Source organism: Gouania willdenowi, chromosome 3, assembly GCF_900634775.1.
Source record: "Gouania willdenowi chromosome 3, fGouWil2.1, whole genome shotgun sequence".
NCBI classification, from domain to species: domain Eukaryota; kingdom Metazoa; phylum Chordata; class Actinopteri; order Blenniiformes; family Gobiesocidae; genus Gouania; species Gouania willdenowi.
The window spans coordinates 17,674,654-17,692,729 of record NC_041046.1 but is presented as its reverse complement, the minus strand read 5'-3'; the positions used below and the strand labels follow the sequence as shown (position 1 = coordinate 17,692,729).

The following is an 18,076-nucleotide window of genomic DNA, read 5'->3' as shown; positions in this document are numbered from 1 at the left end:
TCTGGATTGGCAGACCGGAGTAGTGGTCCCCCTTTTTAAGAAGGGGGACCGGAGGGTGTGTTCCAATTATAGATGGAACACACTCCTCAGCCTCCCCGGTAAGGTCTATTCAGGGGTACTGGAGAGGAGGGTCTGCCGGATAGTTGAACCTCGGATTCAGGAGGAGCAATGTGGTTTTTGTCCTGGCCGTGGAACTGTGGACCAGCTCTACACCCTCAGCAGGGTCCTTGAGGGGTCATGGGAATTTGCCCAACCAGTCCACATTTGTTTTGTGGACCTGGAAAAGGCATTTGACCGTGTCCCTCGGGGATTCCTGTGGGAAGTCCTCCGGGAGTATGCGGTATCGAACCTCCTGATAGGAGCTGTTCGTTCCCTGTATGACCGGAGTCAGAGTCTGGTCCGCAATGCCGGCAGTAAGTCGAAATCATTTCCGGTGAGTGTTGGACTCCGCCAGGGCTGCCCTTTGTCACCGATTCTGTTCATAACTTTTATGGACAGAATTTCTAGGCGCAGTCAGGGCGTTGAGGGGGTCCGGTTCGGAGGCCTCAGTATTGCATCACTGCTTTTTGCAGATGATGTGGTCCTGTTGGCTCCAACATACCGTGACCTTCAACTCTCACTGGATCGGTTCGCAGCCGAATGTGAAGCAGCCGGAATGAGAATCAGCACCTCCAAATCCCAGTCCATGGTTCTCGACCGGAAAAAGGTGGAGTGCCTTCTCCGGGTTGGAGATGAGGTTCTGCCCCAGGTGGAGGAGTTTAAGTACCTCGGGGTCTTGTTCACGAGTGAGGGAAGGATGGAGCGAGAGATCGACAGTCGGATTGGTGCGGCGTCTGCAGTGATGCGGATGCTGCACCGGTCCGTCATTGTAAAAAGGGAGCTGAGCCAAAAAGCGAAGCTCTCGATTTACAGGTCGGTCTACGTTCCAACCCTCACCTATGGTCATGAGCTTTGGGTCATGACCGAAAGAACAAGATCGCGGGTAGAAGCGGCCAAATTGAGTTTCCTCCGTAGGGTGGCTGGGCTCTCCCTTAGAGATAGGGTGAGAAGCTCAGTCATTCGGGAGGAGGCCCCGGGGAAGACCCAGGACACACTGGAGAGACTATGTCTCTCGGCTGGCCTGGGAACGTCTCGGGGTCCCCCCGGAAGAGCTGGAGGAAGTGGCCGGGGAGAGGGAAGTCTGGGCCTCCTTACTGAGGATGCTGCCCCCGCGACCCGGAAACGACTAAGCGGAAGAAGATGGATGGATGGATGAATGACCACCGGCCGCAGACCATAGTAAAAGACTAGTTGTGTATTTTTTTGCATTTTAAAAGAATGATACATACACATTGATTTCTCAGAAACTCCGGATATCAGCTTTAACGATAGTAAGAGTTTGGGTGAGGCCATATGGACTAAAATTCATATCAATATTTTGTCTCAAAATAAATGGCGATATAGCATATAAAAGTAGTTATATTTGTCTCAATAAAGTCCTTCCAGAAAGACGATTCTAGGTTAAAATACATATTGCAAAATTCCACAAACTGAGTCAAATCTTGATATATTGCCTAGACCTTTTGAGAGTTAAGCAATACAATTGAGCTGAAATAGTTTAAACAAGTCAAGTAAGGGCTGTGATGGACTGGCACCCTGTCCAGGGTGTACCCCCACCTAGCACATAGAGTTGGAAATTGGATGGATAGATGGAAGTCAAGTAAGGGATCATTGAAGCTCAATGCAGTACACAACAGATAAAAGGTGGAAGGATTCATTTCAATATAAGAAAGGTGGTATTTTAAGACTCACTGATTTTAGGAATGACTGCTAAATCAGTATTTCTCAAACTTGGCTCCAATGGGCCTTCAGTTGTAGTAAAATAACTAAAGACAGTGCCAAAATCTACTATGAATTGCTGTGTGCAAAAAAAAAAAAGTAAAAAAAATATATATATGTATTATGTATCTTAGCTTCAAGCTCCCTTGATTCATTCATGCATTGTAAGTCTTTCACAAATCACGAGCTAGCTTTACTTGAATTCTTTTTCTGTGCAGTTTTTGCTGCTCATCCAAAATAGATGAATATTTAAAATTTTTCAGTATCTCTACAAAGACCTGGCTTAACTGTTTGGTAACAACATATCAGAGGCAGGTGAGAGAATGTGGTTGTAACCTTTTTTTTTTTTTTTTTCATTTTGGAGTGAGGATTTTAAGAGGTGGTGTGCCAGTTTTCTCCTCTGTAAAAAATAAATAAATCCTTAATCCTCATACATTTGAGAAAACCTTGCCTTAAACCATGGTTCGATTTATCAAATATACCAAGTTTCAGTTGTGGTGTATTAAATCTCTTAATTGCACTTCAAGCTTGTTAAATCTTGGGTGAAATCTGCATTAGACTCCTGAAATGTCAGACTACATCAGCATGTGTAGGTAATCATTTCTTTAATGATTTGTTGCTACATTTTCTCAGCGATTGATGTTTTTGCTTAACTCACTTTAATTTAGTCTTTTTCTTGTTGAGACTGGTTTTCACTAATTATAGATAATGAATGCCAATAAGTTGTCAACTAATTACAATATTAGTTTTTATTGAGCGGTAGACAGTGAATACTTACAGCATGCACTGTGTAGTTGGTGGGTTTACGTTTAGATCAAAGCGTCTCAAATTTGCGAGCACACAAAATTGACTTCGATTGGCCACTCTCCATGCAGAGACTAATGAAGATTACAGAAAAGGTGCACACTGGCATGTAAATGCTGAAGGGAATCAAAGGCCTTCAATGGAAATATGGGAAAAAAAAAACAATGTAAAAAGAACCAACATTAGTCATTTCCCCTCTTTGTGGACTGGTATAGTGTCAATGTCGCTCATCTTTCATGACACTCCTCCACAAACACTGGCAACCCAGTCTGGAAGAAGTTGTTGCTGTACGTCTCATTGATGTACCTGCACCGAGGTGACTGGAGAGTGTTCTCTGCTTCTGCCTTTTAATAATGAATATCCTCATTTCACACTTATAACCTAAAGTAGCCTATAGCTCAACAAACTGCTCCGCAGACTCAGGTTTAATGTCCGTAAATGAGCAGAGGGATGTATTGCACCATTTAGGCTCTGTCACTGACCATCCATCCCTCCGACCGCAGCGGCAACATGTTTCCACTGGCTCCTCAACTATGCCGGAAAGGATCTCAATCTCTGGAAAAAAAAGTCTTAGTTTGGATTGCTTCTTAGTATTCACATCTCATTAAAGGTTAAACCTGATCATTAACATGCAGATAATGCTCATTTAGGCATTTTGCATTAATCAATTACAGTTAAAAGTGATGTGGAGAATAGTTCACTGGCGTTATATATTGTGTTGCAGTATATCGCAATATTAGACAGTCACAAGATCTATCGTCAATGGTACGAGTGGTATCGCAAGGGGGGAGGTGGTGGGGGATTATTGAAACATATCTTTCCATCTCTGCTACATCTGTCCCAAGCGAGCGTATATTTTCAACTGCAGGAGACATACTTAATGTCCAAAGGTCTCAACTGCTGTCAGGAAATGTAGACGTGCTAATAGTGTTGAAAAAAAAACATGTTCATATCTTAAATCTGGGCTGTATAGACTGTTCTAGTTTGATGTTTAAAAAAGAAAACTTGCTACACAAAATTCATGCACAGATATAAATTTTTTTAAATGTCATGACGATAACATGATGTGGTTTTAATTTTAGACTGGCGTGAATTCTTTATCTCTGTTTTGACATTTGCAGAGTGGTACTTTATGCACCTTAAATAGGAAAAAAATTGTCATATTTATTGTATTGTTTGTTTATTTTGTATTATTATTATTGAGTTTGAAAGGTCATACCCAGAGTATACCAAGTCAAATAAAAGCATGTGTTTTGGGGTTTTTTAGCTGCTGCAATTTTTTTCGTCTTTTCCCACACCTAGTAGCTAATCTATTTTTGCACAGGCATTTTCCGGTGTTTTGGGGCTTTTCAACTTTTTAGCAGGAATTTTCTATACATGAATGTCCTGGGTTCAAGCAGGACACTTGGATCCCTCCTTTGCAGAGTTTGCATGGTCTCCCCGTGCTTGCATGGGTATTTCTTTAGGTACTCTCCGGCATCCTCCCAGAATCCAAAAACATGACTGTTAGGTTCATTAGAGGCTCTAGATTTGTCTGTGTGTGTGTGTGTGTGTGTGTGTGTGTGTGTGCGTGCGTGCGTGCGTGCGTGCGTGCGTGTGTGCGTGGCCCCCCTGTCCAGAGTGTACCCCTGCCTAACGGCCAATGCGAACTCGAGATAGGCACCAGCAAGAGCTGAGAGATATAGACCAAAACTCATATCTCAATATTTTTCCTCAAAACGATATAAGATATAAATATCAATCATTTTAATTCCAATAAAGTCTTACCAGAAAGACAATTCAGGATTAAATTTGCTGTTGCAAAATGCCACACAGGCACATTTATTAACAAAGAGTTGCACAAAATGTGCCACTTTTGGGTTTTTGTCCTATAAGACAGCATGTGTGAGTGAATTCTGTAATGTGGATGTTTAGGGGAACGTTTGGTTTAGAACGCACTTAGCAATCCATCTAACTGTGCTTTTTATGCTGTTCTGAGAAGCAGTAAAAGCAGCAACTCTTAAAACAAGTATTTCAAAACAAAATAAGCTATAAAAAATATTGATATTGGCAATATTGTAATTTTTTATATCGCCAAAATAGAACACTTGATATATCTTGAATCTCGATATATTAGAGATGTAACGATTAATCGTAAGGCAGTTAAAAATCGATTCATAGGTATCAAGGTTCACATCGATGCTCTGAAAATTGAATCGCAGTACTTTTTTTAAAATATATATTTATTCCTTCTCTTGTCCAGCGGTGTAGACGGCGAGCGTAATCTGCAACTACTTTCTTTCTGGCCGGCTTCTACTCTTAAACATGTTCATAAATGATGCCTTACCCCTTTAGCAACGAGAGAATGTCTGTAATATTACGTGAACATCTGTAAAAGTCACGTTTTTCTATTAGCTCTGTCTGCTAGCGCATAGCATCTCTTCTTCACTGCAAGAATATCTGCATGCCAACCGACCACTGGGTTACCTGCGCCCTCTGCTGGTCCAAACAAATATCTGACGTAAATACATTCTAATGACTGTTTTTTTTTTTTTTAAAGTCCAATTGTTAAGAAATAACAAAATACATTTTCAGTTGCACTTATAAAAAGAACTATTATGCAGTTTTGCATTGTTTACTATAGAACCAGATTTTAAATTAATAGGCTTCTTCATTTGTGTTGTTCCTTTATTTATTTAATTCAAGATTTATTTTGAGTTAAATTGCATTGTTTTGAATATTGACAATGAAAAATAAATGAAAATAGTACAGTATTTTCTAGTTTTTTCCCCCAAAAAAATAAAGGAATATTTTTCAGTCATCATTTGTCTACAGTCCCATTTTGTAAAATAAATTGTGAGAGAATCGTATCGTGAACCCAGTATCGTGAATCGAATCGTGTTGGGAGTTGAGTGAATCATTACATCCCTACGATATATTGAGCAGAAAATGGTTCTATAAATGAGATGCCTAATCAGTCATAACTCTACAGCGTGATGAGGATAAAAACAACAAAGAAAAAAAAACATGGAGTCATACTCTACCATGTTAGAGTCAGCATTGTGTTATTTGAAGAAACAGGCGTCACTTCTGGGACAACCAAACATCAAAAGAACAAAGTGGAAAAAGGTGATAGAGTACTTTGAAATATATAGAGCTGCTTTAAAACCAAAATGGGGTCACAACAAGAACTGATTGGAGTTTGTTTTTGTTGCTTTTTTTTCACCCCTTTGCATTTTTCGCATTAACCTAAATCCATTGCCTAACTTAAATAATGAATGAACCACTAGCACACTGTGGGCTGTTTGATTTCAAACATCTTTCACATTCACTGCTTGACTCACCAGCCACCTGCAGCAGCAGAGCAGCAATGCTGTAGTCCCGCACCCTGACGAAGCAGGTATAGCTGCCTTCATCTGCTACTGCCACCCTTCTTAGCAGGAGTGAAGCATTGCCCGTGCCCAGCTGGGTGGAGAACAAGCTGGTACGGTTGGCAAAGCTCTCTGCTTGGTCCGCCAGCTGGTCGTGGCCATCCCTGTAGCCATGCACACTGCGCTTGGTGTCCGTCAGCTGCCAGAAGACACTCAGATCGGATAGGTTGAAAGGGTTGGAGTGGCTGAAGGAGCAGTTGAGTGTGACATCCTCGCCATGAAGAGCAACCACTGGTTGGTCTGGAACTTGCAACTCCATCACAGCTGTAGAAGAGAATCAACTATGAAACACTGCCACATGCTTGTGTACACGGTGTGAGCAAACATCCAAATTCAAATACTAAACATGAATTTAAACCTCCGTCAAAGTCAAAGACACACAACAGTTATTGGAAAAAAAGAGGTGTATGTCTTCTTGTAAGCATGTAGCAGTCCAAGCTTGTATTTAACATATTTTCAAATAGGATGTTGTAACAGCTCCTCAAATGGGATTTGTGTTTGTTTATGTTGCTCTGTAGCACAGACTGGGTGAGGAGGGGGAGAATTTTAAAGTAAGCTCAAGGTCTCCATTTGTGTTCCTTTCGGCTTTGCCTCTTGGCGTTGGCTCGATGTGCTGAAACTCGAGGACAGAAGCAACAACATCGTTGCAACTTTAGTTAGATAGTTTGAAAATAAAATAAAATCTGCTGCTGGAGGTGAAAGGAGAAAAGTACAACAAAAACAGTTGAGATTTTGAAAGGATATAGTCACTTTGGTTGATATTGTTATTGATATTGGGCTATAACCTAACCCTAGCGCTAACCCTAACAAATAGACACTTTCTAAAATGTATGTAACCAGTGAGTTAATAATAACTGTGTCAGTTTATCTCATACCTACTGTTGCTGATCAGTATCGTATCAGAAGTGAAAAACTTGTATCGGGACATCCCTACTTCCAAGACAGATACAGTTTCTTTGAGCTTGGAAATGCCTGCATGTATTGTTTGTCTTGTCTTGGCAAAAAGTGGAAAAACACACTTCATAATAATTCTGTATTAGTGGCCCATCTCAAGAGCACATCTATCAGAAGCAAAATAAAAGTGATGTTACTAAATGTCAACAAAGTATAATTGCACTTTGAACGTGTTTCCCTTAAACATTGTTTTGGGCAGGAGCCTCGTAACTCCCGTGAAATCTCATCCCGCAAGACTTCGCTGCAGGAAGACGGATGCTCAGAACCTATTTATAACACTCCGTATTCCTTTGTTGTTTCACGCCTCATGTGGCACTAATAATTTTAAAGTGTAATGCTAAGAAATGTCTCAGTCTCTTCTTCTGTTTACACGTACAACCCCATTTTTCTCGGAGAGAAGTGGTCAAGTGACCAGGTACCTCATGTCATGTGACCATGTACGTCACACTCTGTGACGTGTATTTGCAGGAAAAGTGTTTCCATAGCGTTTTGCGTTACATTTCAATATTAAAACATCTGAAATACCTCTTTATGAAAGTGTAAAACTTTTTATCAATATGTCGGTGCTTTTTTGAAATTCAGGTGTTTCCATTGCATCATTTACATTTTGCGCATTTTCCAAGGGTAATGGCAACACAGCTATATTCTCAGGAGTCATTGTCCCCCATTGATTTCTGTCTGTTGTTATACACTCAAAAGGACCACAGGGGTGGAAAAAAACGCCAGTCTGCGTCCTCTGACAATACGTTCTACTTGATGTTCAGCCTCCCTAATTGTTATAATCAAGGTGTCAATTTAGCCCACTTGAACCTTTGCTGTGCTTACTCCCATCACATCCAGTGTCAATGGTGGAATCAGTTGGTGATGAAGGACTGGTGCAGTCAAACAATGATTGGCTCCCTATCATCCACAAACATGTGTGTGAAGATTCATACAGTATATAGATGACTATTATAGAGTTATTATTTTTGATCACATTAGGCCAGTTGTAGTGAGGTGGCCTCTTCACATCACCATCAACCCTTCAGGTGCCTCCCAGCCCACTACATGATTAACTGCAGGAACAGTGCCACCTGCAGCCTGACACAACAAATGCAGAGTGGAAAGATAGAAGAAATAAAGAAAGGATGTACAGTACAATTTTTTTTTTTTTTATAAAAGTGACAGATTTTCTGTTTGAGTTTTGGTCTGAACACTCCATAAAGAGTCTGAGAATTATTTGTTTTTTTATGTGAAATTGTAAACGCTCCAGGGATGTCCTTTTTTGTAACAATTTCTTTCTTCAACAAAATAGCTCAACAAGCATGTTGCTCTATACTTCTGACCTAGAACTAATCAAAAAGACCAAACCAGCCAAGTGCTTCTCGTGAAAACAACTTTTGGCCCCTTAGGCGGGAACAGCAGGAGGTATTTTTCCTCAGCTGTGATTACAAAAGATTGTTTGATGCTGTGTGGGTTTTCTATCTCCACATACTGTACACACATTCATTCAGCGGGGCTACACAATGCAGAGGAGTTATCACAGCAATGCGTGACAGAAGTGGTTCGTATTGTGCCGTCTGTGGAGGTGGGCCCGTCTTTTTTTGGCAATGAATTACTTGCTGGAATATTTTTTTTTTTTTCCATGTGGATGGCGTATGAAATGGGAATATGTAGATAACCTTGCAGAAACATGTGCATGCTTAAGAGGGGGAGGAAGTGCAATTAAATCACACCCCAAGCAGGCCGGGATGACTCACACCACTGACTTCATACACAGAGGAGGAAAGGAAGAAGGAAACAGACGAAAAGAGAAGCGGGCGTGGAGCTCACACTTAAAGATAATATCTGGAAACTAGCCCGGGAAGGAGCTATGGTAGAGCCTCACACTAATCCTTCAACCTGAACCAAAGCCATGTCAGAGAGGAAAGGAGAGAGAGAGAGAGATACAAGCTCCCCCATTCCCTTTCCACATCTTTTTTTTTTCACTCACTATGTCTTTAACCAAAAATGTGCTGCTTACTCTCCAGCCTTGCAGCAGACACCGCTTTGAAAAGTAACCTTGTGTTACCACGCTGACCTGTGCTTGGAAAGAGAACACACAAGGTTGCATTTGGCACTGCATCAAGTGGAGAGGACTGGACAGCAACGGGGGGCGAGCCAGGCCAGGTGACGTCACGGAAAACACACACATCTGATGTCCTATTTGTCAGTGGTGAAACGCCACGAGCCAAAGTGAGTATATGTGAACTTTTTTTTTTTTTTTTTATCTTCTGATGTACACAATCAAAACCTTTTCTGTACAGTAGCTGTACAATCAATCGTCTCCTACTACTTGTCTGTTTTTGACATAAAAAACCCCAGTGTTTCTCCTGAAGGACAAGTAAGAGAGGTTCATGATTTGAGCAAAAGTGTCCTTTAGTAAAGGGTGGAGGTCTGTGTGGCATCATGGAGCCTGGCCTGTCGATTCTCCTAAAAAAATAAATAAAATAAACCTTTCCCTTCTCCCTTACGATAAAGAGATGCTTAAAATCCATAGAGGGCAGGCTGGGGGACATCAGCCTGCAGGGATTTACACACTGCACTTTGTGTTTATGGGGCTCAGCTCTGTTTGAGTGCCTGCGAGACAGAGACGGGCACTTTCACAGCCGACGTGAAATAAACTCATTACAGCTTTTGCAAGCGCTGGCAAGGGTCCCCGCTTAGCAGTGAAGCGCGGGATCGACTGGAAAAGACTGCGAGTGATCTTCACCCTGCTCTCCACTCTACTTTTAAGACCTTGTCATGTCAACAGCTTCTACTATCAAGCTTTCTCTAGACATGTAAGGCAGCACAATGGCTGCCATGATGAGTTCTACTCAGGGTTTCCGTTTCTCTACATGTGCACGTGAGGTTAGCCCAAAAAGCTGACAGGTAAACCTAAACTTGTTAAATAGGATCTATTAAGATAACAAATAATGATGTTGGCAAAAAATAACACCACAACCTTGCAACAACTAAGTAAGTCGATACCCATGCATTTCCAAACACACTGCACTGTGTCCACATCAGATAACTGGACTGGAATCATTATCTTTTTACCAGTTGGTCGGAGTTTGTGGACAGGATTTCCTTTTAACAGATATTGATGTGGACATGCTCAATAAACTCCATTATACCTACATGTGCTTGACAATTACGCACCACTATAGATTCTTTTTTGAGCAAAAGCTAAGATTTTGTCAAAGGATGTCCCAATGTTGCAGTTCTACACGTGTTCAACAATTAATATAATTTTTGGGATGTCCCGTTTTTCACTTCCGATATGATACCGATATTGCAGCCTTGCGTATCGGACAATAGCGATCCAATACGATAACAGCATGAAACATACATACTTTTATTACTTATTTTATAGTGTGGAATGTTAGAAAAGGCTTGATCAAGTGATGTTACTCAAACAGAGAACAATAGTCAGCCACAGTAGGTTATGTTGTTGGAGTTTGAACCACAGTCACCTATGGATAAAAGTGCTGAAGCGGAAAATTTTATCGGAGCACTTATATTGGTGATTTTAGATTCAATTCGATAAAATCCAATATTCCTTTTCTGGCTGATATCGGACCGATATCCGATATCAATACTGGATCGGGACACCTCTAATTTTGTCAGTACCACAAACTCGATTTTGAGTGCGACATCCACTGTGCAAAAGGCTAACGAGTAACGCAATAGTGAGCAATTTTAAGCAAATTAAATATAGCTGTGTTTATTGCAGGAGAGCGTTAAGAATTAAACTTGAGCTGCTACGACTGAGTGTGCTGCTACATTTGGCAAGATCAATATATTTGCTTTACAGTTTATTGTTCTAACGCCAAAGTGCTAACAATTAAACCAGAAAAACCAATAAAACTGGAATTTTGTTGCATGTAGATCCTACAGGGAGTGGAAATCATAAACTTGAACATAAACTTCACTTAGTAATGGAACCTGTTAACCTAATGATGTAATGATTATCGATGGCAGTTATTTCCTCCCCAAAGTGCTAAGCGCAGAGCCAAAGGTAACGTTTTACCCTGTGTTTCTCTGTCTGTTTGTTGGCAAGATAACTTGAAAAGTTATGAACGAATTTGAATGAAATTTTCAGGAAATGTTGATAATGGGACAAGGAACAGGTGATAACATTTTGGTGATATTCTGGATTACCAAAAATGAGAAAATACCACTTGTGGAAATGATATTATGGGTGGATGTGCCCGCTCCTTTAAGCGAGGTGGCTTATGGGTAATGAGTGGTGGCTTATGGGTAATGTAGCAGCAGTAGGGAAGTGCAGGCTGTACTCTTTAAATCACAATATGGGTGGAAATGAGCTATTTGGCAGAGGTCTGCGCTCTCTAAGTGCTCTAGTTTCCCTAATAATTCAGGTATGTGTATTCCCACTACACTTAAGTGTGCCCCAATATTATATATTATATTATACAATAAAAGTTTTATTTTGGTCTCATCTGACCACTTGACATTCTCCCAATCGTCCTCTGGATCATCCAGATGGTCACTGACAAACTTTAGATGGGCCTGGACATGTGATTGCTTAAAGCTGCAGTATGTAAGTTTTTTTAGGCATCATTTGGTCAAAAATCCATACTCGTTTTTGAGCATATAGTGATCCAAAGTGTGCTGAGAGGACAGTGAATCTTTGCTCCTTATCCTGGGCCTGTAAATGAAGTTTAGAATTCCGTGCATTCATGTTAGTCTGTAAAACATCAGAAAACTCTCCAATAACACAAGATAAAGTCCATACATTTGTCACTAGTCTCTATTGAGAAAAAAGTCGATAAGAGCGATCACAAAAGACCGGTAAGGGAGGCAATGTTTTGGTTTCAGATTCAAAACGGGGCAGAGAAAGGATTCTACAAACTGCAGCTTTAAGCAGGGGGACCTTTCGGGTAGAGGATTTTAATCCATGACGACGTACTGCGTCACTAGTACCAGTAGTATGATATCCTTTGTTACTGTGGTCCCAGCTCTCTTCAGATCATTGACCAGTTCCCTTGACCAGTTTTGATCATTTGTACCCCACAAGGTGAGATCTTGCATGGAGCCCCAGGTCAAGGCAAATTGTCAGTGATCTTGTATTTCTTTCATTTTCTAATAATAGCTCCAACAGTTGATCTGTTCTCAACAAGCTGTTGTCTATTGTAGACTGGCTCATCCCAGTCTTGCGCAGGTCTACAATTTTCTTAGACAGCTCTCTAGTCTTGGCCATGGTGGAGGTTGGAGTCTGACTGCTTGAAAGTGTGGACAGGTGTCTTTTATACAGATAACAAGTTCAAACAGGTGCCATTAATACAGCTAACGAGTGGAGGATAGAAGAGCTTCTTAAAGAAATAGTAACAGGTCTGTGAAAGCCAGAATTCTTGCTCGTTTGTATTTGCCAAATACTTATTTAATGCAATAATTTACAAATAAATTCTTGAAAAATCACATTTTGTCTCTCACCGGTGAAGTGTACCTATGATGAAAATTACAGACCTCTCTAATCTTTTTAAGTGGGAGTACTTGTACAATTGGTGGCTGCCAAATACGTTTTTGTCCCACTGTATATTGTTTTTATTGGATATATTGAGGTCTTTTTACAGTTTTCTGTAAGTTACCTTCTCTATATGATTTTAAATAGTAGAATATATTTGTGTTTAAGATTAAACTTTATGTAACCCATTGGTTAATAATAAATGGGTCATTCTCATACCTAAAAAGTTTATAAGATCCGTGGTGACATCAGATCAGATCGATATTCGCTAATATGCAAGGCTGCAATATCAGTATCATATCGGAAGTGAAAAAGTTGTACCGGGACATCCCTAACTAAACAATCCAAATTTCAAAACTATTTTCAAAGTGCTGGTAACTGTTTTGTAATTTTAGGTTATTCATGAAGATTTTACAGATGATATTGCTGAAATTGAAACCCTTAAAAATATAGAATGGATTACGAAAAGCGAATGGGTCGGTGCGCCTGGGGGCTGGCGGTGCGGCGTGCAGCGTCCCCTCGTTGCCCAGGGGTTGCCTGGGCTCGCTGGCCCCCGCTCTTTCTGATATTCTGGCTGCGTCCTCGAGTCCGGGGCAGTGCTTGGTTTTACATCACAGTAGCAGTTTCTTGCACATACATCGGTCTACGATGCACTAGCATGCCTTGGACTGTGGGATAAAACTTGTAGTGGGCTTAACTTTAGACACGTTGATCCCAAACACCTGTTTCAGGTATTACCACTCACTCCTTCCCTCTGCCCACAGCCACCACCATTATAGTTAAGCCTCACGCCTACAACTTCTCACTTTACAGTAATCAACTCTTCCCCACCCTTCCATTTCTCTTCCTTGAATCGCCCCTCCCTGCTCTCTTCCCCCTCCAACTCCCCCCACCCCCTCACCTAGGTGTAACACTGCCCTCTCTTTTTATATTCTCCCTTCAATAAAGTGTTTCTTACCCTTCCTTAGGGAGGGCTGGTGATGATCACAATTATATTATTATATTAATTTATTTAATTGCAATAACAAAAAAACAAAATGCATTGCTGTCTAAAAAAAGATTGCACTTCTTGTAGTGTTGACCTTTGACAGCATGTGCAGACAAGTAAAAAAAAAAAAAAAAAAGCGAATGAAAAAAAAGTTAACTTACTTCTTGGCATAAAAGACAGCCAGCAAAAGTAAGGGAAAAAAGAAATGGGTCATCGATCAATGACAGTCTTAGAAATTCACATTATACATTGATGGGAAGAGGCTCTGAATTGGCTCTGTATCTGCAGTAGGTCCTGATAGGTGAAAGAGCTTTTCGGATTATTCCTAGTTCCACCATGTCAATGCATCAAAGGAGATGCTCCTGCATACTGTGTTAGGCCACTCGCTTGAAAAACGAGGGTTAGTGTTAACCAAAATAAATGGAACAGTAGGTCTAAATTAAGCAAGGAATCAGTAGCAGTGGAAAAAAATATTCTGAAAAGAAAAAAACATTTCCACAAAAGAATTAGTTTTGGCATTTGATATCATTTTATACTTGGCATTTTATTGGGAAAAAAACAATTCTTCCAAAATCTATGTGTTGTAGTTTCAATTCATGGTTGAATGGAGTAACACCTTTACTTGTGTTGAACTGTGAGCCACCTTTATGTTGTTAGCATTGGAGACATTATTTTAATGGTCTCATGCAGTGAGAGCTCATAACATAGTATTTTATATCTTTTTTTTTTTTGCTTTATTTAAATATTTCACAGTAAATGCTTGATGAAAAGTGATCATTGTCTTTAATAGCACATTATAAGTTGAATTAATTCAAATAATGAAACCAGTGTAAATGTAATAATACACCAAGTATGATATCTCTACGTGTTGGAAATTAAGATTTCAATGATATATAAATCGTAAGATACATTTAAAACACTATTAATAAAACACCAGGACTAGGGCTGGGCGATTTGGACCAAAACTCATATCTCAATTTTTTTTTTTTGATATATTCAAATAAAGTCTGACCAGAAAGACAATTATGGGTTAAATTTGCTGATGCAAAATGCCACAGAGGCAGATTTTTAACAAACAGCTGCACAATATGTGCTACTTTATGGCTTTTTCTCTTATAAAGGACAGCACGTGTGAGTGAGCTCAGTATTGTGGCTTGTTTAGGGGAAGGTCTGTGTTAGGACACACTCAGCAATCCATGTAACTGAGCTTTACATGCTGTTCTGAAAAGTAGTGAAAGAGACTCCATTTTCTGTATCGCCACAATAGAAAAGTTGATATATCTTAAATCTCTATATATTGAACAGCTCTAACCAGGACATAGCATGATTGTTCAAATTATTTTAAATGTTGGGGTACTCAAACTGGTCATATCGGACTAAAAGTGGGCTACAAGTTACCTGTGGAAATAAAAGGCTTTACAGAATTTTCACAATTATCATTTGGTTGATCAGTGCTTTGTTGCAATGAGTCTTAGACCATTTCACAAGGCCATGTGATAGGCAAAATGGAAAAATGTCAAAATTGATGGTATTGAATAAAACATGGCTTTAGTTTAGGAGCCCAATAAATAAGAAATATGAAGGAGTATGTGTGAAAAACGATAAGGACAAGGAGGAGAAGAAAGTTCTGGGAACTAGTGATCTAATCCACCACCAGCACCAATAAAGATCTTTGGCAATGGTTAAAGCAAAGGCTTGGCCACATTTTCATGAACACAACTCACCTACGGGCTCTCACCATGCAGTGTGGCTAAAGTGAGCTGCTAAAGAGACCAGGGTATTATACAGTATAGATCCATAGTTGTATCTGTATGAATAAAAAACAAACAATATCGCTCTCCACTCGTACTAATATATACAACACAATGCCACGCAGAAGCAGCCATGAAAAAGGCCAGAGAACACTTTGATATTCCACACTAGTACAGATCTGACAGCTACACAGAATTACACTCTGACAAATTGGACACAAGGTATGCTGACACTACAATGGAGTCACTGTTACAAATAAAAGCCAGCACAGAAACCAGAGGTTCCCATTATCGATGACTAAAGAACTGCAGCACACTTGCAAAACCCACGCGTGTACACATTGATACACAAATGCCCTGGTGCTTGAATTGTCCTTTGCACACTAAAAAAACTAAATTTTCAAGATGTATACCGCTGCATCTGTACTTCTACTTATTTTTAACATATGATATCTGGGCAGGTTTGTTGATAAGTGCACATTTGTTTTACCAAGTGGTTCAATAGTCCTTTTGGTCTTGAAACACCATACAAATTGACACAAATCTGAATCAGATATTTAGAATATTAGAATGCAGAATATTGTATGACCTCTCTTCATTACAATAACTGAGAACAGCCAGGCTCGTATTAGAGTGAGCAGAGCTATTTACTCCATCAGTGAAGCCTTTCGTTGAACATGATTATGTGTGTTTAAACTGGGAAGCACTGCTGAAACAAGCAGCATTCAAAAGCAATGTTATTATACCTTCAAACAAAAAGAACAGCGAGCACCGACACTGGAGGGCGAATAGCAGGGGCAATATTGACACAGCAAAGTAAACAGATGCAATGCTAACAGACAGTGACGGTAGGTTTAAACTAGAGCGAGACGACCAAAAGGAAAAGATGCTTTTTACAACACTGCCCCCTGCTGCTGATGAGCAGAGCTGCCACTCAGTGCACCTCCTCCAGTCCTGAACATCAAAGGCTTTCATTCAAAAGAATCTGAAAACCCTTTGATACTAATTGTTGTAATGATTAAACTTATTCTGGGACGAATCTGAAGGGAATGTTTTTTAATGTCTGCTGTCATGAGTACATGTAGATGTTCACAATGCACTCATCCAAAAGAAAAAGAAAAAAAAAAAACACATGCAACTGAAAAACATTAAAGGAGTGATGGCAAAGAGTGTGTGCGTGCACAGGAATCCAAATAACTAATTTGAAAGAGTTTCTGTGTCTCTAGCCACTCTCTTCAAACTTCCCCTTTGTGAAATGTGCACTGAATTAAGTTGTCCTTCGGTAGAAATTAAAGAGACTTAACATTAAAGGGGAAGTGAAACACTCTGACAAGTGCCATTGACTAAGTCCATTGGTGTCTTTGTTATACATTATGTGTATTAAAACAAGTATTTATAAATGAGGATATCCATGATTTACTTATTCCATGTACCCCCTTTTGTCCGACTACAACATTTTGCTTAGAAAACTGTTTAAAAACGAATATAGAGCACAATAATTGAATGAACAAGTGATAACACACATTTTAAAGAATCTAATTTTTGTAAATATGTGGAAAGAAACTTTGTGACCCCATTTTTATATCAAGAATTTCTGGTGAACCCAAAGACAATTTTTTTGTTTTGTTTTTTTTCTTTCTAGAACTAGTTTTTGATCATGTTTGAGCTCAGATTTAGCATTTTAGTTTAACTAGATTTATATTTCACAAAGTAAAAGTATAGAAATACAGCTGTTTAAGATTGTGTTTTAATAAAAAATTATGAAAAAAAATCTCTTAATTTTTTTACATTTTCAGGTGACCCCATTTAAACTCCAGGCGTCCTCATCTGGCTCCTCCCCACAGCTCTCCAAGTAGACTATCATCTCCTTCTCTGCATTAAGGACCCACAGCTATTTTCCTCCACAAGCCCAACAGGCAGAAAGCATGGAAGTCAAAGTTTACATGGCCGATAATGTGAGACTTTGAATGGCTCATTAAATCACTCAATAACTATTTTTCTTTGCACTTGTTGAAGTGTGCTTGTTGTGCTTGTTGCTATGGTTGTTTACAGACTAGAGAGACAGAAACGTATATTTCTATGCACGGAACACATCTGTTGACGTTCCACATAAAATGGCAGATCTCAGGCTCAAAAACTTTCAAAATTGCTCTAATTACCAACAAAAGCACAAAACTGACAATGAAATACTGGTACAAATGTGACGACAGATAGTACAGTAAATCTCATGAATCTCATGGAAAGTCAACTTTTCTTTGCCCTCCCGGTCACCTTCCTCTTTCTTATCTCTGCTTATTATGTCCTGCTTCTCTCATATACGTATGCCAGCTCATAACTTGTAAATAACATGACAATGGGCAAGTATCAGTAGCAGCTGAGGAGCGGTTGGCATACTAAGGCAAGCCTTCTGACTTCCAAGCCTCTGGCAGGGTTCTAAGAGGCTAGAAGTAAAGCAACTGAGTCATTGGACACGTTTTGAGTTGAGTCCCACATTTTTAATTGCAATTTGATTGTTTGTTCGGACTACGTGATAATTAGAAGCTTCCATTACCCTTGAAAGTGCACAAAATCTAAATAGCGCAATAAAATATGGTAATGGAAACATCTAAATTTCGGAAGAAATAAAGAAAAAAGGTTTTTACCCTTTCATGAGGAGGAATTTCAGATGTTTTGATGTTGAAATGTGTCGCAAAAGCACTTCTCTCCGAGAAAACATGGTGTGGTACATGTAAACAGGAGAGGAGACTGAGACATTTCGTAGCATTATACTTTAAAATCATCACTGCCACATTAGACGTGAAACAACAAAGTAATACAAAGTGTTATAAGGAGGTTTGGAGCGTCCATCTTCCTGCAGCGAAGT

General features: G+C 39.7%; 1 protein-coding gene across 1 annotated transcript in view; it reads right to left on the bottom strand.

Annotated features, from left to right (window-relative positions):
- cd276 (CD276 molecule) overlaps window positions 1–18,076 on the bottom strand; it is a 146,239-nt gene that overhangs the window by 101,323 nt on the left and 26,840 nt on the right. The window contains exon 3 of the mRNA XM_028443147.1: window positions 5,946–6,296. Within this exon, the coding sequence (XP_028298948.1) occupies window positions 5,946–6,296 (351 nt within the window). The remainder of the gene's footprint in view (window positions 1–5,945; window positions 6,297–18,076) is intronic.